This window comes from Fundulus heteroclitus, chromosome 18 (assembly GCF_011125445.2).
Source record: "Fundulus heteroclitus isolate FHET01 chromosome 18, MU-UCD_Fhet_4.1, whole genome shotgun sequence".
In the NCBI taxonomy this organism is placed as follows: domain Eukaryota; kingdom Metazoa; phylum Chordata; class Actinopteri; order Cyprinodontiformes; family Fundulidae; genus Fundulus; species Fundulus heteroclitus.
This window is the reverse complement of record NC_046378.1, coordinates 179,801-202,676: the sequence shown is the minus strand read 5'-3', so window position 1 is coordinate 202,676 and position 22,876 is coordinate 179,801. Positions and strand designations below refer to the sequence as shown.

The 22,876-nt window shown below is 39.4% G+C and overlaps 2 protein-coding genes and 1 long non-coding RNA gene across 6 annotated transcripts in view; 1 reads left to right on the top strand and 2 right to left on the bottom strand.

The window, feature by feature from the left end:
- Positions 1-1,279: 1,279 nt before the first annotated feature.
- LOC105937401 (aldehyde dehydrogenase, dimeric NADP-preferring) lies at positions 1,280-17,266 on the bottom strand. Of its 3 annotated transcripts, none has more exons than XM_021324629.2 (10): positions 17,114-17,266; positions 14,581-14,780; positions 14,244-14,475; positions 7,239-7,324; positions 6,777-6,985; positions 4,167-4,284; positions 3,938-4,079; positions 3,678-3,844; positions 3,496-3,595; positions 1,280-1,856 (listed from the first exon to the last, which is right to left on the bottom strand). In XM_021324629.2, the coding sequence occupies exons 2-10, from the start codon at positions 14,734-14,736 to the stop codon at positions 1,543-1,545; spliced, it is 1,524 nt and encodes a 507-aa protein (XP_021180304.1). In that variant the 5' UTR covers positions 14,737-14,780; positions 17,114-17,266; the 3' UTR covers positions 1,280-1,542. The 3 variants fall into 3 exon arrangements, with proteins under 3 accessions (XP_021180304.1, XP_012734156.1, XP_021180303.1); XM_012878702.3 differs by having other exon boundaries at positions 14,581-14,744; XM_021324628.2 differs by lacking the exon at positions 17,114-17,266 and adding an exon at positions 16,088-16,119 and having other exon boundaries at positions 14,581-14,744.
- On the top strand, positions 16,361-17,648 carry LOC118566704. Its single transcript, XR_004933238.1, has 2 exons — positions 16,361-16,425; positions 17,043-17,648. It is a non-coding gene; the product is annotated as an uncharacterized LOC118566704 (long non-coding RNA).
- Positions 17,480-22,876, bottom strand: part of LOC105937407 (aldehyde dehydrogenase family 3 member A2) — an 18,655-nt gene continuing 13,258 nt past the window's right edge. For both annotated transcript variants that reach the window (XM_021324630.2, XM_021324632.2), the window contains exons 8-11: positions 21,314-21,480; positions 21,149-21,248; positions 20,839-21,077; positions 17,480-17,850 (exon numbers count right to left, since the gene is read on the bottom strand). In XM_021324630.2, coding sequence (XP_021180305.2) covers positions 17,830-17,850; positions 20,839-21,077; positions 21,149-21,248; positions 21,314-21,480 — 527 coding nt within the window. In that variant the 3' untranslated portion in view covers positions 17,480-17,829. The remainder of the gene's footprint in view (positions 17,851-20,838; positions 21,078-21,148; positions 21,249-21,313; positions 21,481-22,876) is intronic.

Below are 22,876 nucleotides of genomic sequence, written 5' to 3'. Positions count from 1 at the left end.
GTTGTGTCCCTCTGCAGATAGAAACACCTATGTACTCCTCCACTGTCTGCTGACTGAAACATAAAAAAGAGAAAGTTCTCCCTCTGTGGGAAGAATAATCAACTCTTCACACCCAGTTTGTTGTCAGTAAAGCAGAGCGGCAGCAATAAACTGGTGGCAGAAGAGAATGTACACCAAATAGCTGAATATGGAAATCCACGTCGATTTAACTGTGTTGATACATTTATGAGCTGTAGGTCAGGGAATTGCCTAATTTCTATCTAAACCGATGACCAAAACTGGGTTGTCCTAAGAGTTTGTTGTAAAGGTATTTATAAAACTTTAACCTTTCCACATCTTGTCATGTCACAAAAACAAATTTTAATGTCATCAGGAATATATGATATGCAAGAGACCAACACAAAGTAGTACATGGCTATGAAGTTTTGGTGTTTTTGTTTCAAAAATAAAAAACTGGAAAGTGACACATCTATATCCAGTCCTCTGAGTCAGTATTTAGTAGAACTATTCTTCTAGTCCTTGACACAAAGCAGTGCGTTGTGCATTTTTTCTTTCAGAACTGTCCTGTGTTTAGCTCCATCCATATTTCGTTTCAAGCTAGTTTAGGTGGACAGCCATGTCCAGCCTAACCCTGCTTTAAACCTCTGGATCTCTGCTGTGTCCCCTGCTCCTCTGGATGCTGGTTGTTCCCTGTTTTCCAACAACCCTTCACACAACAGCTGGATTTAGATTCAGGTGGCAATAGATAGGTGCAGTCTATCGGGTTAATCTTTCACTTAGTTTGATTATTTTTAGTTTATTGTTATTTCTTGTCAGTTGAACCTATGCAAAAAAAAATAGTGTTTCACATATGTCTCAATATTGCTCTATGTATAAAATTTCACTGGCTGACTGATTTAATAATCAGATGACCTCTAAAAGGAGCAAGTTGCTCTGGATATTGAGTAAAAGCATTAGATGAAACAGGGCCGAAGTCAAATGCACACCACACTTTTCTGATTTTTATTTGTAAAAATATCCACTTTACAATTATACACTGCTGTGTGTTGGACTATCACTTAAAAAACCAATGTAATAATCTGAAGTTCATGATTGTAATGTGACATAAACTTGGAAAAGTTCAAGCAGTAGGAATATTTTTACCAGGCATTGCATACAAAATATTAGTTTTGTATTAAAAGTCTTTAAACATTGCCTACAGAGAGTTGTGTCAATGGAAATGTGTTACGTTGTAATGATATACTGTCTGATCAAATCTTTTATTGTGGAAAAAAATTTTTTTTCGAAGTGTGTATTTTCCCTTAATAAAAAAACATCCAGGACAATGGTGAGCGAGCAATGTTTAACATACTAAGCTGTTTGCTGAGCAAAACGCTCTGATACAAAAGTGACAGAAAAAAATAAAAAGTTAGTTCAAAAGATTATGTATTTTTTAATTTCTAAAACATCTCAACTCCAAACCAGTCTCAGTATGTAGAATCATTGCAGCATTTTGTTGTCTTTGTAAAGAGTTTGTCAAGGGGAAGCTGTGCTGCAGCTCCTCTAGTTATAAAAGCCTCTCCAGTACCAGCAGGTGCAGTTAAGGCCGGAGGCTATGAGCAGGATGACCATCAGAGTGATCAGCAGGCCCACGCCGAGGACGGTGGCCACAATGGCCCAGACCAGTGTCCTCTTGGACGTATCGATCAAAGGGGATTTGAGGGCCATGCGGGCCCTCCGTGCCCGCCGGCGGTCCTGAGGAGGATAGCGCGCCAGATTTACACTCTCCATGTTCAGCGAGCGAATCAGGCACGCTCTGTGGTGACTCAGCTGGTCGAAGGTATGTTTGCCATGGTAACGACCCATGCCGCTCTGACCTGGAGGGCGACACAAACAAGTGTACAGTCAGGCGTCAACACTGGAATCAGGTTCCATTAGTTAATCAGTCCGATCTATATAAAAGAGAAAATGTATGTTCTTTGTTGATTTTTTTGTCAGATCATCAGGTAGGATGCAATGTTCTCTTTTAAAGCATTAATCAATAGTCCTGCATTCAGTGCCTTGGCAAATACACTGTGTGCCACATTTACTGGCACCTTCTGGTAATGACCTATACACAGCCTTAATTAAATTCATCTTTTATTGCAGCAGTATAATCTCAGTGCAATTTTAGGGGGAAAAATCAAACTTTTATTTAGCTGGGAAAGAAATCATAAACAAATCTAAATGATGTTCAATACTTACTATACTTTTTGTATTTTTTTACTAATAAAGAATTAATAGGCATATACATTATCTAAGCAGCAGACAAACTGGGCCGAAAAGGGATTGTAGCAGAACCTCAACCTTTTAATCAGCAGCTTGCATCGTCGTTAAAGTGTTTTTATAAATAAACATATTATTTCATACTGTTTTATTGGTTTGATGTCTTTGAGTATTTAGAAAAGTGCTTTTGAATAAAATGTATTATTATTATTATTAAACTTACCTTGCCTTGCCTTGCCAACTAAGGGTAGTTTGGATTTTGTAAAGAGAAGTCCTGTTAAGTTGTTATCGGTAGTAGTTTACCTGATCTATTGTTGAATGATGTGATTTCTTCTGCACTTGTTGAAAATAAAAATGAATCAGTCAGATCTAAACCATAATTTTTAGCAGTTTAAAATTATTCCAACTGAAAGGGTCCATGACTGCTATTTATGGGTTTATTTTAGTTTTTTGTTAATGTGGTAGAGTAATTTCCCTCTGGGACTATTAAAGTATTTCTGATTCTGAACTAGGGTAAAACATTTGCAGATAATCCTCCTTTTTTATTATTCTATCCACTTTGTGCCTGTGCTAGCATGATGCTACCACCAGCATGTGTGATAGGATTTACAGTGTTTCTAGGTTTGAATGTCTCCACCTGACTTCTTTCTGGATATTCTAACATGTACCTGCCCAAATTCTCAGTTAACCAGGTCATGGCAACAGCAAACAGGCTTTAAATCGGAGGCTACCGGACTTTCACTCAGTATTTTTCTGAAAACATTTTGGTCAGTTCTGGTGGCTCGCACATCCCTAGTCAGAATCAAATCAATGACCCACCCGTCACTGTCTGGGGTCATTCTAAAATATGCCCTGCCATGTGAAGGTGACTCTTTGGGACTTCCTATAGACCTTGGCAAAAAATTGGCAGTTATTGAGAAATAGCTATAAAAGCCTCTCAAACATGAACTTGTACGTAGCTAGATGGCTGGCTGGCTGGACTGAAAAGGAGTGGTAAAGCAGCAAATGCACAAATAACTTTAAAAGGTTTCTCCAGTCCTTCTATTCTTCGCAATCTAATGTGGAAACCAAATGGTGTTGCTTGTGTCCTAATATGCATAACTAGAAAATATAATTCTTGCTCTCCAAACTAACCTACATCTTGTAGTTGTTTAAATGGTGGACTATAAATACCAAGAGTAGATATTAATAAAGAGACCTTATGAAGACATTTATAATTAGACCCATAACACAGCCTGTTCATTTTCTCACCAACACCACCAAACGGGAGCGAGCTGAGTGTGTAGTGCATCATGACGTCATTGACTGTCACTCCTCCACTGGTGGTCTCCTCAATCATCCGTTTTATTGCCTTGAACAGCGGGAGAAAAACATAAGTTATATGAAGAACAGTCCTAAAGCTTAAAGGTTGCTGTCTGCGTCGTGAGACCCACCTTCTTGTCTGAACAGAAGATATAGAGAGCCAAAGGTTTCTCCCTCTCACTGATAAAGTTAATGGCATCATCCATGTCACTCACGGTGACTATTGGCAGGACAGGGCCAAAGATTTCCTCCTGCATCAGCCTGGAGTGGGGGGGCACATCCTTCAGTACTGTTGGGGCTGTCAAAGGAAGGTCATTGTTCATTAAGCAGGAATAAAACAGAAACGTGTGTCTGAACCATGTCACTTGTGTTTTAAAAGGCCTCCTCTTACCAATGTAACACTGTGAGGAATCACTCTGCCCCCCCACAACAGGAGTGTATCCCTCCATCAGACTCATGATTCTGTTGAAGTGCCTCTGGTTGATGATTCGGCCGTAATCAGGCGAGCATTTGGGGTCAGCCCCATAAAATTCCTGGTTAAGGTAAAAAGGTGTCTTGATAAAGCTCCACGCTGTGCAGGTCAACATGAGAATAACAGCAGGTTACCGGTGAAGTGTTACCAGCAGAGTCTGTCGGATGCACTCAACCACCCGGCCCTGGATGCAGGGCTCGCACAGGATGTAGTCTGGAGCGATACACGTCTGGCCGCAGTTTACAAACTTCCCCCACGTGATGCGACTGCAGACAAAACAGCTTTTACTAAGGTGATCCTGAAAGTGCTTTAGAAAGGACTTAAAGAAAGAATCCACAATGATGCCAGCTGAAAGTAGAAGGTAATACTATCTTAAATTATCTTCCTTTTTTTAGAACTTGTAACATCTTTATATATGTATCAAGGATATCATGTTCATTATCTACTGGCCACATTTAATGTATTTATAATGATGGCCACAATACTCAAACAATAAGGAGGGAGGCACCCTTACCAGACACTTTAGTCTGGTAAGAGTGTCAGCTACAGGTATTTAGGGAAAATACACAAAAGGTTTATACTGTGTTCCATTATGTTCCACACGCTGAGGCTGGAATTTACACGTCAGAAAAATCTGCTTTAATGGCTGTTTTTGGGCTCTCATTAAATGCATTACATGTAAATCCTGAGTTTTCTCTCCGGACCTCAGAGCCTAAACCAGCCACCATGCATAGATTAAAGGCTCCCACATACTCGGGTGTACTGTGCGCATACTGTGAGCTTGGCGGACTCCGTGCTGACTCTCTGCAGACGTTTTACCCTTCATAGTCGAGCGTACTATTGGTTACATTTCTTGTGGCAAATTCCTACAATTCCCACACTTTCTGTCAGTGGGACAAAGCGGTGGAACAGATGGTAAAATGTGTGATTAGTTTCTTTTCCAGCAGGCTCCCACCGCACACCTGTCAGTGAGAACAGAGAGGGACTGAGATGCCGCGCGTCCTGGAGGCCGCCTGCTTGGAGCAGCTCAGTGGATGAAGCCCCGTGTCACATATAAAACAGTTTGATGTGACTTCTTGTCTCTGAGAAGTTTATAGCGTGACACCGCGTACGCAGTCGCAAAAATTTTGCTCTGCCATTTGCAAAAATACATCGCTCCCAGTCAGAAACAACCAATCAGAGCTAGTAGACATGTCTTGGCACTCTCAATCATGCTAGTGTATGTGCTGCTCACACCCCTCTCCCACACAGCGTGCATCATCATTCAAGCTCAAGATTTCTGGTTGTGCTGCAGCTCTGTGGAGAATTGCCAGAGAAACAACCTAACGTTTCATGAGAACTGGCAATTTTTTTGGGTGCCACCTGTTCAGAAACAAAGACAGATAAGAAGAAGACCAATGACGAAAAGCAAACTAAGAATTAGGTCGAGCCAGAAATCAAACGAGGGTAAACATAGGAGGAGCACGGCAGGCTCTGCTGTGGGAATAGAGCTCTGGAGGGAGAACTGTAGAGAGCAGCACAGAGCAAGGAGGAGGAACCTTGAAGGTGTTCGCAGTTTTCTCTGAACTCTCTGCTGCAGCTTTAATAGAACAATCTTTGTTGACATTACAGCAGCCAAACCCTGATGAGGAGCTTTTTGCATGTTTCAACCAGTAATCTGATGATCATTCTTTGGGGATGAACTCCTACTCAGTGGTTGGAAGGCGGCCATCACCATATTCTTTAGCTTCCTTGAGAGACTCTCTCAGGCTCAAAGTCGGGACTCTGGCTTTGCTGGTCTATAATGCAAATAATAGTGCCAGTCAGAAGAAACATATTGGACACATTAAAAGATTCCTTTAAACCTATATCTGCCAGGGGTATGAGCAGTTTTGAGCTTAACTGTATCTGACTCAAAGCATGTTTTGCTACAATCTCTGATGGAATGACGTCCTGCTTTTTCTATTTAGAGATGTATGCTAAAGTTCTAAGCTAATGTTAGCATATGTACTCTGTTTTGATATGACTTGTTGATCATCTGAAACGTATTTAAATGTGGTGCCAGTAAATAATGTGCAGAGGAAACTAGTAGTAGCTAGTTGCAGTGGAAAAAGCCAGAAAAGTTGCTCTTCTGCTTCATAAACACAACACTTTGCTTTAAACATAGTATAATTTAATGACAAATGTTTTAACTGCACTCTGTTCAGCTTTTAGTGGCCAGCTGGGCACAAAGCAGAACAGCTCAAACGACAAATACAGACAGGGAATCACCAACATTGTGATTGTAAAGACTAAAAAATACTTGGATCCTGGTGAAAACCTAGATTTGTTAGATTAACAGAATATTAGTACTAAAACTCTCTATATTACAGTAGATAAAAATTATTTGTACTGAAATAGCTAAGGCAGTTAGTCTTGTATGTCTCTGGGTTGCATTGTTCAGAGTGCCTCCCTGTCTCTCACATATTGACTACTGGAGATAGGCCTCAACCCTCCAGTTTCTCAGGAATTGAACATGTATAGAAAATGATTGGACGAATGCATTGACAGATGGATAACGCAAAGCAGCAGTCCTTTAAAAGTTGCAACCTAATAATGGGAAGACCATTTCACATCCTACCATAAATTAGCAAAAGCCCCTGAATTTATTGCCTCCTGTTTACTAGTTACTAACTCTACACAGGTAAGAAATGTTCTAAAATATCCTGGAAAAGCCTGTAGCTCTTTTCAATCAGTTCAGCAATATGATACGAATGTCTGCAGGTGATGATAGCGTTACCGGCAGGCAGTCCTGACATCACAGTTCTTGTCAATGTAACAGGGGCTCTTCCCTCCCAGCTCCAGGGTGACAGGGGTGAGGTGGCGAGCTGCGGCTTCCATCACCAGTTTAGCCGCTGTGCTGCCACCTGTGTAGAAGATGTGGTCAAACCTGAGCCTCAGCAGCTGCTGGGTCTCAGACACTCCTCCTGTCACCACTGGGTACAGATCCTGGAAGTGAGCAAGATATTTTCTGTCACAGAACTATTGAATTTCACAAAACAAAAACACACAATGAGGAAAGCATGACTGCAAATAAGGTAAATCCTTTTTAAGAATCAGGATTTCTCATGTCTTTGGTGAGAGTAAAAACTTTCCATCAAACTTGGACAAATGAATGTCAGTGATAAGCTATGCTATGTGGAGTCTTAACAGCCTCTTTGTCCGGCATTATCTTATCAACAACAGCAGTGGGTGTTCAGACCTTGTCCAGATAGCGAGGCAGCAGTGCTCGGAGCAGGAGGGACGAGCACTCGCTCAACTCTGACGGTTTCACCACAGCTGCATTGCCTGTGAATAGGATGAAATCACCAAGTGACGCAAAGCAAGAACAGTCGGATGATGAGGTGGTGGTGGTAGGGTGGGAGGGTAAAGTGAAGTTTCAACAGCATGTTACAGAGTCTTTAAAAAGGGATGATATTTTATCAATTTTTTTCACATTTTATTCTATTACATCCAAAAACCGCTGTGGATGATTTATTTTTTATTATGTGTTAGGCTAACACAATCCAGCACGTCATTGTGAAGTTAAAGGAACGAGATACATGGTTTTGACATTTATAAATACAAACTTCAAACTTGTGGTATTCATTTGCATTGAACGTCCATTTACTCTGACACCACTAAATAAATTCCAGAGGAACTAATTGCCTTTAGAAGCTTCCACCTGTATGTAACATAATCACAGTATACATGCAGCTGTTCTGTGAAAGTCTCAGAGGTTTGTTAGACAACATTAGAGACCAACCAGCCTCATAAAGACCAAGGAACACAGAGGACAGGTCAGGGTTGTGGCAAAGTTTAGTGCAGATTTAGGTTCTAAAACAATATCCAAAACTGCACATCTACAAACCAACCAATACATGGACTAATAAACAGTCAGGCAGGGTAAGGAAAACATTAATCAGAGAAGCAGTCAACAGACCCATTGTAATTCTGAAAGATCTGCAGGGATCCCCAGCTTAGGTGGGAGAACCTGTTCACAAGACAACTATTATTCACGCTACCCACAAATCTTGCTTTCATGGATGAGTAGCAAGAATAAAGCCAGCACAATTTTTGAGTGCAGTTTGCCACAAGCCAATTTCCCAAAACAATATTGGACTCTGGTCACCTGTCTGATCTGACCAGGAACATGTTTAGCCAAATACAGTCATTTAATTGCTGGTTGTTAAAGGCGTGTCCTGAAAGCAGTGTGGGCTACATTCATTACTGGTGAAAATTTGTGAGAAAACCAGGTCTGATCCGAAGAGACAGCATCCATTCCACTTTGGATGGAGCAGCTCTTCTTTCTGAGAATCTGGCCAAAATTATTAGTTTTCCAAAATGCTGACAACCCAGGGTCCAGACCAGGAAGCTGTACTTTAACTCACCTATCTGTAGCTTCTGTACTGTTACCCATTGAGTCTTGCCCACGGCCAAAATCAAATAGATCAAGACGATAAGCCCAGAAGGAGAAAATAATGAAAATACCATAAAAACAAATCTGACTTTGACTGAACAGAAAAATAAAAAAATTTGTGGTTTACTGAACATGAGATATTTCTCTTCAAATACTTTGTGAGTTAATGACCCAAGGCCCTTACTCTCAGGTTTTAGATCAGTTCTTAGACTTCTTATCTGATTTAGTGTTAAATACTGATAAGGACATTATAGTGGGGGATTTTAACATTCATATTGTCACTGAAAGTGAAACCATAAATGTAGCCTTAAAACCCTATCTTAGACTCAACATCTGCAGACCCACCCACTTTTTTCTTCATACTCTGGACCTAGTGCTGACATATGGCATCATTTGTGAAGAAATAACAGCATTTCCCATAACCCTGTTCTGTCTGGCCATTTATTAACCGCTGAGTTTAATTTTGAGAAAAATTTAATGGTGGTAGATGATTATCAGACAATGCTTTAACAACTTTTGAAGAATCAGTTCCCTTTTTAATTTCCTCAATATCACAGAAAAGCATAGCAGAGGGCAACCATGTTATTTCTTCCCCTTCACAAATGAATGCTCTTGTCAATGGTGTTAGTCCTCATTGTGTTTAGACAACGTATTATTCATAGGTGGCATGTATTCTGCGTTTTTTGCAGGAAGGTTTTTGCAAATTTTAGAGATGTTACGGTAAGAATTACTTGTACGTTGTTATTCAGTTTTTTTATTATTAATGCTTTATGTTTTTAGACAATGCACATTTACCTAAAAATGTATTCTTTATATCACAGTTAAATCTTGTTAAAATGTGTGTATCATATTTGGTATTTCAGGCATATAAGGTGCATGTTACATGACGGAACAGTCATGTAACATTTTTGGAAAGTAATTTATATCCTGCTACAATTTAGCCACCAATTAGCCACAAACTATTTTGTTTATCAATAGATATTATTAAATACCATTTCAAAATACATTTTGGGTTCTTTCACAATAACAATGCTTCTAGAACCATATGATGTCAAAAAGATTAGAGGAAGAAGACAGAAAAAGTACTTTGAAAATATCAACATGATAATGGGTGGCAATTCAAGTGACATAGAGCAGTTAGGAGAAGATGGTGAGGATGATGGTGAGGATTGGACTCCCAGGCCATGCACAATGAAGGAAATTCAGGGAGCAGTGATGAGAAAGACTATCGGTTTCAAAGTGTAGCCAATACAACGGGGGAAGTTGAACTCCAAACAACAACTCTGGACACAGTCAAAAATGAATCAGTGAAGGCGATGAGAAAAGAAAAGAGTACAAATATGAAGCATTGCCAGTGTTGAGGAAGGCACAGAGAATAGGTGTGGCATGACCCTATACATGTACTTCAAGCAGTTTGTCACTGACGGAATGTTTCAGGGGGCTGCAGAAAAATCAAACATGTATAGTGTCCAAAAAAAGGGCAAGTCCTGAAAAAAACTGCAAAGGTGATAGAGCAGGTTCAAAGTATATATAGCTCAGGCCATGGTTACTAAAACAACGACAACACTTTTTCTGTGTTCCTCTTGAAGAATGCCATGCAGTTGATGAAATTATGGTGCCATTCAAGGGGAATTCTCATCTAAGTATCTACATGTATACAAAAACCTCACAAATGGGGTTTCAAGATGTGGGGGCATGCTGAACAAAGTGGCTTTCTTTATTACTTTGATATTTGTCAAGGTGCAGAAAATCCAACAAGAGAAAAGTCTGATGTTGGAATTACAGGAGAGTTGTGCTGAAAATGATGTCAACACTTCCAGAAGGAAGGAATCACAATGCCTTTGCAGACAACTACTTTACATCAGTTCCCCTGATCCAACACCTAAATGAGAGAGGAATCCAGTACATTGGCACAATCTGCATGAACAGGATGAAAGACTGCTGCATGAGGGATGAAAAAGAACTGAAGGAGAATGGAAGAGGGTCAGAATGAACCAGGACAGCAACAGATGGTATGACCACAAAGCGGTGAACCTTTCCTCATTTGCTGACACTGAACCTGTGGGAAATGTGAAACGTTGGGATCGCAAATCCAAAACTCATATAATGATTCTCAGACCAGCCATTGTTGAAACGTATGAGAAGTTCATGGGATATGTTTATCTGCCCTTTACAAGTTCAGCTTCAGATCCAGAAGATGGTAAATGTACATCTGGTGGCACGCTGGTGCAGTAGCAGTCATCAATGCTTGGAACCTCTACAGAAAAGAACAGCTGAAGCTACAACACAAAAAGAAACCCATGGCTCTGTGAAGATTTCAGGCTTTGGTAGGCACTTCTCTCAGAAGCTCAGCAAAGGTCAAAATCAAGTGTGGTATCCTCTTCACAAGAGATGGCAAAACCACCCTGTTAAAGACCAAGCTGCAGTGTGCCCATTGATCTGGGAAAGGATGGCAATGAACATTTTCCAAAATGGGAAACCCAACAGAGATGCAAGCACTGCACTGGCAATCACTTTTCACATGTCTACTGTAGAAAGTGTGCATCTTTGCCTGAACAAGGACAGAAACTGTTTTGGTGCCTACCACGGTGTGAAATAAATGGCTGTTAAAAAGCTGTATGTGAAAAAAAACTAAGAGAAAAACTGCCTAAATGTTACTGACAACATTTGTTTTTGCCTCTAAAATTTACATTGTTGTGAGCCAAAAGGCCTGTAGTATCAAATGTGATACAAAAAATGAGCAAAAACTAATTGATATGGCAAAAAACATTTTTGCAATTTTGTTGCAAGGCTGAATAAACATCAAAGTTCTAAAAAATGAGAATTTTCTGACAATTTTTTGATGCGTCGGCATTTAAGTTTACTCACAATCAAAATGAGTTATTAAATTACAGACCTATATTTAATCGTCCTTTCTTATCTAAAATGCTTGAGAAGACAGTTGCTTAACACACACAAAACAAACAACCATCAATACACAAACTCACATTCAAGGGCAAATTGGGGAGACCAATGAGCTAAACAGTCATGTTTTTGGTCTGTTGGAGGAAGCTGGAGTACCTGGACAGAAACCATGCATGCACAGGGAGAACAAATCCAGAACCTTCTTGCTGCAAGGCAACAGTGCTACCAAATGTGCCACTGTGCAGCCCCGTATTTGACACAGTAACTAACAATAGTATCTTAGAGAGGCTAGGGATCAAGGAAACATCACTAAGCTGGTTCAAATCGTATTTGTCTAATAGATTCTTCAGATGTAAATGATAAACATTCTCCACACTGCAGGGTTACTTGTGGAATATCACAGGGTTCTGTGATTAAGCCAATGCCGTTTACAACATATATGCCTCCCATTGGTAAAATTGTCAGACCATATGGGATAGATTTCCATTGTTTTGCTAATGATACCCAGCTATATTTATCCTTAAATCCCAGAATCCAATCAGTTACACTCCAGCTGAAAAGTTTGGGGTCACCCAAAAAATTTTATGTTTTTCCAAGAAAATTCACATTTATTAATCAAATGAATTGCAAAATAAATAGAAAATATAGTCAAGACATTTGCAAGGGTAGAATTGGTACTTAAAATTATAATTTTATCCTTCAAACTTTGCTTTCGTCAAACAATCCTCCATTTGCAGCAACTACAGCCTTGCAGATCTTTGGCATTCTAGCTGTTAGTTTTATGAGGTAACCTGAGAAAATGTCACCCCATGCTTCCTGAAGCACCTCCTTTTTACTTCTTACGCACCCTGCAGTCAAGCTGTTTCCACAACAGCTCAACAGGGTTGAGATCAGGCAACTGTGCTAGCCACTTCATTATAGACAGAATACCACACTGACAATTTCTAAACTGCAATTCTAATAAATATAATGTTATTTTAATTAAAGAAAAAGTGTCTTTAAAAGTGTCTTTAAAAAAGATACTGCTTAGACAATCACTTAAGCTGTATGGCACTAAATTGGCCTTCGTTGATAAATTTAAAATCCTTGGTGTTATTTTTTACTAGGACATTTCATTTGAATCCTATATTAAACAGGTTTCTATGAATTACTTCTTTCATTTCCGGAATATTAACAAAATTAGAAAATTCCTGTCCTGGAAAGATGCCGTTATAACTAGTCCATGTGTTTGTTACTTCAAGATTGGACTTTTGTAATTCTTTACTGTCAAGAAGTCCATAAAATGCTGGTAAAAGCCTTCAACTGATCTAAAATGCTGCAGCAAAAGTTCTGGTAAAAATTAAAAAGATAATATTTCTCCTATTTTAGCTTCCGTTCATAGGTTTTCTGTTAAATAAAGAAAACAATTTATAATTCTCCTTCTCACATGTAAAGCTCTTAATAATCAAGCTCCATCATACATAAGAGATCGGATTGCTCCATATGTTCCTAACAGAGCGCTTTGTTCTCAGACTTCAGGTCTACTGGTGGATCCTAGAGTCACTAAAAGTAGAATGGAAGGCAGATATTTAAATTATCAGGCTCCTCTCCAGTGGAACCAACTCCCAGTTTTAGTCCATGACACAGACACCCTGTCTACATTTAAGACTAAGCTTAAAACTTTCCTTTTTGACAAAGCTTATTGTTAGAGTGGCTTAGATTACCCTGAGCTATCTCTGTAGTTTTGCTGCTATAGGCTTAGGCTGCTGGAGAACATTAATACCACTTTCCCTTACTCTGCTACATTCTCCTACTACTCTCCAATTTTGCATTAGCTATTGTTATTTCACCTTTTTTTTTCACTTCATAGGAGCTACATCTGGCCTGCCATTCTGTTTAGCTGTGACATCGTCCTGGAGGGGGGCATCAGGTAAGCTGGGCTTGGCCCTAACATTCAGTGTTTAGCCCAGTCTGCCTCCTAAATATAGTTATTGGCATAGCTTTTACTGCAATTAACTGTATGTGCTTGCTTTCATACTTTTTACTTTTCTATCACACAGAAAGTACTTCTGGTTCAGTACTTCTGTGTTTTTTACGTGTATGCTCTGTCTCCTTCAACACTCAGTCGGTCTTGGCTGATGGCTGTTCAACCTAAGCCTGGTTCTGCTGGAGGATTCATTTTTCTTTCCACTGTTGTTAGAATCGTGGTCTGTAAGAGAAATTGCTGTCATTTCAATCACACAATCCAGCGATTGTATAATCTGACCCAATCTGTATAATATGATTGAACTTGACTTTGTAAAGTGCCTTGAGATGACATGTTTCATGATTTGGCGCTATATAAATAAAATTGAATTGAATTGAATTGACTCTCCTCTGTGGCTACATGCTCATCTAGGAATGTAATGTAATGTAATTGTAATGTGCCTTGAGATGACATGCTATATATAAAGCACTATATAAATAAACCAAAAGTGAATTGAACAAACATGTGGAGGAAGGTGCTCAGGGCAAATTAGACCAAAATTCAACTTTTTGACCTACATGCAAAATGCTATATGTGACTGAAAACGAACACAGCACATCACTCTAAACATACCATTTCCACTCTGAAACATCTTTAGCAGTGGCAGGGAAGCTGGTCAAAGTTGATCTAAATACAGGGCAGTCCTGTGGAAAACCTGTCAGAATCTACAGAGGACATGAAACTGTGACAGAGGTTCACCTTCCAACAGGACATTAAAGTCTTATACTGGTCCAGTGAAAGTCCAGACCTAAATCCAGATGGGATTAAACCGTCTCCACTGCTCCAGAGTCCAGTGACGATGTGTATCCAACACTTTGCTTTGCACTTGTAATGTCTAGCTTGGATTACATGAGTTTTTAGCAATCAAAATCAGAACAAGAAATTAAAGGAGCTCCTACCTGCAGCGATGGCTCCAATCAGTGGAAGTAGGGTAAGAGCCCAGGGGTAATTCCAGGCCCCGATGATTAGAACCACTCCAAGGGGCTCTGGCTGAATATAAACCTCATCTGATATGGTGAGGAGGTTCTTCTCTACAGGCCGAGGAGCTGCCCACTGTGCAAGCTTCTCTATGGCCAGCTTGACCTCATTCTCAATGCCAATTAGCTCCAAGAGTGGTGTGTCATACTGGCTCTGTGGAAAACCCAGCAGGTAAGAAATCAAACCCAGGAATAAATCAAGTGCTCTGTGTGTAAAAACATGCATGTTCTGTGTGCCAGCTGTTGTGTGTCCCCTTACCCTGTTAATGTCCTGCTTGAGAGCAGTGGAGATCTCTGTCTCTTTTTCCGTGATCATCCTCTGCAAGGCATGAAGCTGTTGAAGTCTGAACTCCAGAGGTCGAGCCCTGCCACTGAGGAAGGCCTCCTTGGCCCGCTGTAACACCTGCCTCTCCATACAGTCACCTGCTCAACAACAAGTTGGAATCCATGAGCTGGTGCCTGAAATTACACATCATGTCTTTGTACTTCATAGTAGAGCCAATAAAAGCACAGTTTCATGTTGCTGCGAGTATTGCGTCTATTAGGATTATACATTATATGGTAATGAGTTTACAAACCAACAGAAAGAGACACCGTCTATATCACCAAATACAGCAGCCTATAGGGAATATGAAGCAAAGAGAAAGTAGTATATGTACCAAAGTAGGGCTATAAATGTGACAATCAGTGGACTAATCTCTACAGGGCAGTAGTTCCATGATGAACCAGGATGGGGTCCAGAAACAAGTTTAAATTAACTTCCCACCTGCTTAAGCCTTTTTACTAAATACAGCTGCTTTGAAACATAAAAACAAGAATGTTTTAGAAACAAATATTATTTGTCCATCCATTATTATTATGTCGACTGTCGTCATGTCGATTTATCCATTCTGAGTACTGATGCCTTTTTCCGGCAGACTTTGGGTAAGAGACAGGGTACACCCTGGGCAGGTTGCCGGTCCATCACAGGACAGACAGTCATAAACACACACACACACACACACACACACACACACACACACACACACCTGAGGACAATTCAGGTGGCCTAATTAACCTAACAGTTGTGTTTACCATTCCTGAGCAGCAACTTTGAAATGTATTTTAGACCAAGACCATTCAGTTCTTTATAGGCATTTTAAAACAGATAACAAATGCAGGTTTTAGCAGTTTTTCTGTGTGTGTGTGTGTGTGTGTGTGTGTGTGTGTGTGTGTGTGTGTGTGTTAATTACATTGGATTTCTACAACAAAATCTCCTTCAAATTAACAGGATGACTATGATAGATCTATTAGAAACTACTGGAAACAACGTGCTTTCTTCTCCCTCTGTTTTTCCAGAAATATCAACATCCCATAAAAAATTATCAACCTCTTTTTACTAAATTTTTATTAAATTTTTTCATTTAAAACTAAAAAAAATAGAAATAAAGTTGTGGTTCTATAAAAACAAAAGAACATTTCCCACAGTAGATATTTATCGGAAAAGGTCATGTAATATCTGTGGCTCGTTGATTCGTAACGGTTATAGATCATCAGTATTATTAAAACTCTTCATCTACAAAAAGGGAGGCAGAGCAGTGACTCAAGGACTACTGTTTTCCTGGTGTTGATCAAAACTCTGCAACAGTAGTTTGGATCAGCTGCAGCTGCCTGATTAACTCGTTGCACTTGCAAACTGTAAAGACATGATTACAGTATTCTTACTAAAATGCTGACTGCAATCAGCTTTGTGAGCCGTCTCCAAGGATAGCACCACAGGAGATTACCTGCTAGAATTTCTTCAGTGCCCTGCAAAAGTATTCACCCCCTCTTAGCTTTTTACTTATTTCTCTCTATTTTATATGATGGATCTACACAAAATAGTTTTCACTTTGGTAAAGTGAAATATTACATATATAAAAACTCAAAAATGGCAGGCATGTGTATCTCCTTTGCTAGGAAGCTCCCTAAGGAGCTTTTAAATTTTAATAAAAATTTCTGACGCAACCAATCAGGTTTAAAAGTAGTGTAATGCAGTCCACCTGTGTGGCAGATCGGTCAGTATTACCATCTTTTCTGAAAGGCCCAGAGGCTGCAGCTGAGCAACAGGTGGCAGCTAGCCCAGGTTGGTCCAACAGTCACACTTTGGTCATAAAGTCAATTTAGGCTGGCTAATAAGCCTCATCATTTCTATTTATTTCTAGTAGAAATTATTATTGTTAAAAATAATCTGTGTTTGAGCACAACGTATTATTTGGGGTGTTTGTATCCGTCCGGCTCCCTTATTCTGGTGTAGCCGCTGCAAGTCAATAAAACGTCACAGACTGGGTAGTTTTGACTGGATGTCCTTCCTGACGCAACCGGGATTTGAACCCCGGCCTCCCGCATCAACGGCCTGGACGACACCGTGAACGGACTTGATATAGACTTACTAATTCAACATGATTAATTAAAGAGTGTGTCCTTACTTTTTGATCTATCAAATGTGTAATCAAACCAAATCCAACAATCCAACGGTGTGCACTCTAGATCCGATCTCGACCGGCTCGGTCCATATTGAACCGGGGCATTAAATTAATTAGCAGTTTTTAGACTTTCGTCTAGTCTCCTGATTAATTTTCCCTAGTTACCTCAAGAGAAAAAATTAAGACTGTCCTTTTTGTTCCTCTATGTATAATTTGTAATGAGTTTTATGCCTAATTAGCTCCATTTGCATTGCATCTTTTTGCAGTGAAATCGCAGCGTCTGGAGCAGAACTGAGCATTCAACCCGATCACCGATGAATCGTGTCTGCTGGCGCTGCCGGGACTTACCGGAGCCGGACGGAGGTTGATCTGAGCTGAATGTTCCCTCTGAGCTGATCTCAGATGACCGTCCCGCTGCGCTGCGCTGCGCTGCTGGGCTCCTGCTCACCAGCTGACCTCTGTGCGCGCTGTGCGCCCTGGCGCTGCTCTGGGATCAGTTTACCGGACCTCCTCAATCACACCCACCACCACACTGAGCGCTAACGCCACCCTCACATAGGGCACATCATTCCCTGCTACTACCTTTACAGCCTTTAATTAGCTGTTCACAGGTTACTGTGTCTCTATGGCAGCTAATCAGTGAAGGCAGCCAGCCATAGACAAGAACCTTGGAGTGGAACACAGCACACAGGTATAGGCAGAAAGTAGTCGAAGTAGTTTTCAGTAAATACGTTTTTTGTTTAATCACAGAAAAACAACAGTGCAACGTGAGCAACAGAGGGACTGACGAAGAGGATTTAACATGAACTCAAATGGATTGTCCTGGGAACATTTTGATCCTGACTGTTAAACAGATCACCATCACCGATAATATAAAAAAAAAGGTCAAAATAAAAATGGAACATATCTTTTTATAAAACAAATCTAAAATGATTGCAACTTTAGTAACAGCCGATGAATCGGTGCAATGCAGTAGAATACATGGGACATTCTGTGGAGCGGTCTCTACAGGGCAGTAGCTCCACGATGAACCAGGATGGGGGTCCAGCCTCAGCATCAGCTGCTCAGCTTGAGTGCAGGAACCTCTGCGGGCAACGGGAGACAGAGAACAGATAGCTGAACTGTTTCACATGAGCACAACAAACGTGCACGTCAACAACAGCGGTGGGGCTGACCAAAACAAAGGAGGCCTTTAACCAGGGGGGTGAGGCATGTCGGGTAATTAAAAGGAGGGCAGATGAGGGGGCAGGTCTGTGGGTAGGTTTTCCTGGACAACGCCACATTGTCTCACAGAAACAAAGCCATTGTTGTATGAGGGGACAGAGACCGTGGCTGTGTGTACTTCTCTGATTAACATGGGAAATCGTATTTGATAATATTTAGAATGTTGTAAACATGATTCCTCTGATAACAAACACATGCAGCCGGCTTTAAAACTAGCTGCATTACTCCTAATAACCCTGAGCAGAAATGCTGTTACAGGGACTAGGGTCCTACAGGTCACCCTCCTGTGGTGCCAGTACTGTGTAGCACTTTAGATTAACAATGGAAAAACTTTGTGTCAATTAATAACAATGAATTAATGCTGAGAAGATAACACTCAGACGTGTTATACAGGACATCACTGCTGACATCTAATGGTTGCCCACGTTACCCTCACAGACAAATGTTATAGTTTACCTAACTTAAAACACCTGAAATGGAAATTGGTTTATAGTTTTTCTATGGAGATACGCAAATCAGTAGGCCAGAGATCCCAATGGGCCAATTTCCCCCTCAATCCTTGATCCGCTGCCATACAACACTCTGATCAGACAATACAAAACTGTAAACTGTAAAGTGTAACTAAACATTGTACTTAAAAGACAAAACACAATAAAGAATGTTGTCAATCATCCATCGCTACATATCTGGTCTTGAAACACTGCCTCAGGTTTAATCTGAAATGATGTCTTCCAGAGTTGTTCAGTTTTTTTTTGTTTTGTTTGTTTTTTATTACAGTAGGCTGACAGGGAGGGGCTGGAGAAGGGGGAGAGACATGCGGCAAAGGACCGCGGGCAGGGCCGGATTATCCATAAGGGCCAGTGAGCCAGTGCCCAGGGGCAAATTTTTTTTATGGTGAAAATATGTGACTATAATAATAATAATAATAAAAATAATAATACATTTAATTTATACTGCACTTTCTATCAAAAGATCTCCAAGTGCTACAGGGAAAATATATATATATAAATAAATAAATAAATAAAAAACATAAATTTAAAAAAAATAAAAGCGTTAAAAATAAAACATCTAAAGGGGACCAAAAGCTTTGCCAAAAAGAAATGTTTCTTTTTGGTTCCTTTAAGACTAAATTAGGTCTTTGAAGGAAGTCAAACTGACCCTTTTTTATTAATTCAGTGTAAAACATGGCTATTAAACCATGCTGCAATAGGTTGAACAGCTGATAACTATGTTGAGACTGAGACAATATCTTTACTTGCTACATACAACTGTAGCATACCTGAGAAAACTCTACCAAGACATAGGTATGGCAAATTATTTATATGTGAATTAAAAACAATTGAGACAAAAGAATAAGCCTTTAGCTACACCCAAATTATTTTTGGAAAATATGATTTTTACCACTTTTAAGAACACATTGTTCATATTTAATTTAAACCCTGTAAACCTATAGTGAAAAAAAACTATAGATATAACAAGTACAATCATTTGTGCAAAAAAATTGCCATGGTTAAAAGAATCTGACTTTTTAGACCCAGAAGTAACAATCCAGCTACTTTATCTGGTTAAATCATAAATAATAAAGACATAATTGGCAAATTCTATAAAGTAATTGTCCAAAAAAAAAAAAGAAAATACTGTAAAGGTTGAAAATAAATATTTTGTGTAGTTGATAAACTAAAAGTGAACCACGATCTTTGTCTCTCCTTTAAACGTTGCTTAAAACAAGTGGAACATTTGAATTGTTTACTACTGTTAAATAGTAACTGAATATTTTAAAGTTCTGTATCTAGCATTACTACATACAGTCACATTCAATATATTAGAGTATATTGAGAAGTTCATTTATTTCATTTAAATCAATTCACTAAGGGCAAAACATTAATGTGCAACTACACCACTCAACGCCCCACTTTGTGAATGCAGACTGAAACAGTGAAACGACATACGTACATGTGTTCAGTCTTTGTTGTTTATAAGTTAATGTTTCAATTCATTTTTAAGTGGTACAGGGGCAGTATATAGTTTCCACAAGCCTAGAGCGCCCTCCTGTGGCTGTAGACGGTAATGTTTACTACTTGGTTCAGGTTGTTCAGTATGATTTACCATTTATAATTGATATACAAGTCGCACCTGACTATAAGTCGCAGGATTGACAAAACCATGAAAAAAAACTTACAGTCCGAATAATACGGTATATAGATTAGGGATGAGGTTTTAAAGCCTATATTTCTGTTAATTATGATTTTTTTAATCACTTCCAACTAAAAATAAAAATAAATAAATAAATAAAAAATAAAAAATAAAAAAAATCAGCATTTGAAATTAGAATATAACACCAGATGAATATTAAACCAATATTTTTAAAGCAAATCTTTTCATGTAGAAATGGGGTCTTATTGAAAAGTATGTTTAATATTTAAAGTTTTTTTTCCAAAAGGTTTGTTAAATTTAACAAACAAACAAACCTCTTAGAGATGCATATTCTGATTTGTTGAATATGACTGTATACTTCTTGTGAGGTTGAAGAAGTCTCTCCCTAAAAGTTTCTGTTTCAGCCATGTAGCACATGCTCTGTACCAACCATGGGTCTAGTTACAAATAATGGTGGAACCTCCTTATTTGCTTGAATTCCTATTATTTTCAACAATTTACCATTTAAAAGCTTTAGAGTCAAAGGTTAAACACGACACATCTAAACAGCAGGAGAATCTATTTCACATTGTTAAACAGTTCTGTAGGTCTTCTTGTTGCCCTTTCATGGCTAATAAAATCCGAAGTGAACAGGAATGTGTTTTCACATTCTTCTGCTGTACCTGCTTTGGAGAAACATGACAGCTTTCCTTTACCTGCACTACAAACGCTGCAAGGCCAGTCAGAATTGCCAATATCACCAGGTTTTGCAGCCTCCGTATGTTAAAGCGTGTGAGCAAGGCGCGGCGGGCCCAGCTCACTTTCCTGTCGGTGTGCGGGGGGTAGCGCATGCTGTTGAAGCCCTCCATTGTGAGCTTCTTGATCATGCAGCTGCGAAGGTTGCTGAGCTGGTCGAAGGTGTGGCGGCCGCGGTACCGTCCCATGCCGCTGTGACCTGAGGAACAACAAATTTAAACTTCAGATATAACCACAAATGAAAAAGGTGGACAGATGGCGGACGCTCACCAACGCCTCCAAACGGCAGAGCACTGTCCAGGAAGTGTACGACACAGTCGTTGGCTACCACGGCTCCACTAGATGTCTCAGCTATCACTTTTTTGATCAGCTATTTAATAGAAAATCCGTTAGCTTGAAGAAGAGAGAGACATTGTCTGGAACTGAAGCATTTACCTTGTCATCATAGGAAAAGACATAGAGCACCAACGGCTTCTCCCTCTCATTGATAAACTGGATGGCCTCCTCCACACCATCCACTGAGATGATGGGCAGAAGTGGTCCAAAGATCTCCTCCTGCATCACTTTGGATTCAGCAGTTACATTCTTTAATACAGTGGGACCTGAAAAACACGGAGATGTGTTAACAGTTGTCGGGGAAAAGGTGTGTTTGAACAATAGTGTGGAGAAACGGCACATCCTCTCACTGTTTATTGCACTTTACTAAACGAACCAAGTGGAAATAATTTAAAGGGCCTCTGGTTTACAGCTTCAAATAAGTTTAAATGATGATGGTAGATCAAATCTTGTTAAATGTTTCTGACAGCATCTGCACATAGACTAGCCTGTGCTTTGCTTGCCAATGTCAAGGTCAACTTTATTTTTATGTACTCTCATTTCCTTGACTCGTTTGGAAGTCAGGCTGCTGCATTTTGATGATGGTGATATAAACCTTTATGTAGGTAATTGCAGTGATCCAAACGAGTTGTAGTAAAAGCATGAACCATTTTCTTAAAATCCTTAAAATAGAAGCAGGACTTGACCTTAGCTAATGGATGTAAATGATAAAAACTCGATCTAACAACTTGACTTACTTGCCTATCCAGCTTAAAATGGTTGTCAATGACGTCATGTTTTTTTTTTTTTTCAACCGTCTGGTGATACGGAGATAAGGTACAGAGAATTGCTTTGGGACTACCACGAAAAATTCTTCTGTTCATATAAAATTACCTGAGTTTTATTTTCATTAAGATGAAGAAAGTTTGAGTCTATCCATGATTTGACTTCTATTAACCAGTCTGACAAAGACTGTAAAAAGTCTTTCTTATTCTTTACAGGCATGTAAATCTGTACATCATCAGTAAAACAACAGAATGAGATATTGCATATCCAGATGCAGCCCAGCAGCTATGAAACTTCTCTCTGCCTTCAAATATAAAGTGGTAAAATCTCTTTAGATCTTCAAGTTACCAAATCCACGATACAACTACACTGGATATTAGAGAGTGTAACCGGGTGAAACACATCCTGGCTGAACAGTCCATTCTGTGTTCAGCATGGATGAACTCTTTTTTTGAACGTCTGGTTGAACAACAAATGGTTTCCCATGAAGACAGTGGTGTTATTCTACGCACCACTTAGATTACACAACCAAGGTTTCCAGGCTGACTATGGGCTGCGGTAATACAGTGCCTTGTAAACGTATCCATAGCCTTTACTCTCATGATAAATACTTTTACATGGCACTGTATATAATTTAATATCTAGATGGAGGACCAAGTCTTCCATATTTAAAAATAATTAAATTATACAGTGAGACAAATGTATATTTCTCTTTCAATTAGCTTCTTTATTTATTCACCTTTGTAATAATTACCTTATTTATTTATTGTCCATTATAATCTTCAACTTTATTTATTAATTACTTATTTTTTAAGTATTTATTTATGTGCATGTTATAATATTTTTGTCTGTTTTATTCTTCCTTTGTATTTTTTTACCCTATATATTTCTGTGATG

What these genes read in the sequence shown, in the direction of transcription:
- LOC105937401 (XM_021324629.2), bottom strand. Translation starts at nt 14,736, where the DNA reads ATGGAGAGGCAGGTGTTACAGCGGGCCAAGGAGGCCTTCCTCAGTGGC. An exon ending in TGCCTCGCTATCTGGACAAG is followed by an intron (nt 6,986 to 7,238) that starts GTCTGAACACCC and finishes GCTCACTTCCAG; the next exon opens with GATCTGTACCCAGTGGTGAC. An exon ending in GATGTCAGGACTGCCTGCCG is followed by an intron (nt 4,285 to 6,776) that starts GTAACGCTATCA and finishes TTTTGTCTGCAG; the next exon opens with TCGCATCACGTGGGGGAAGT.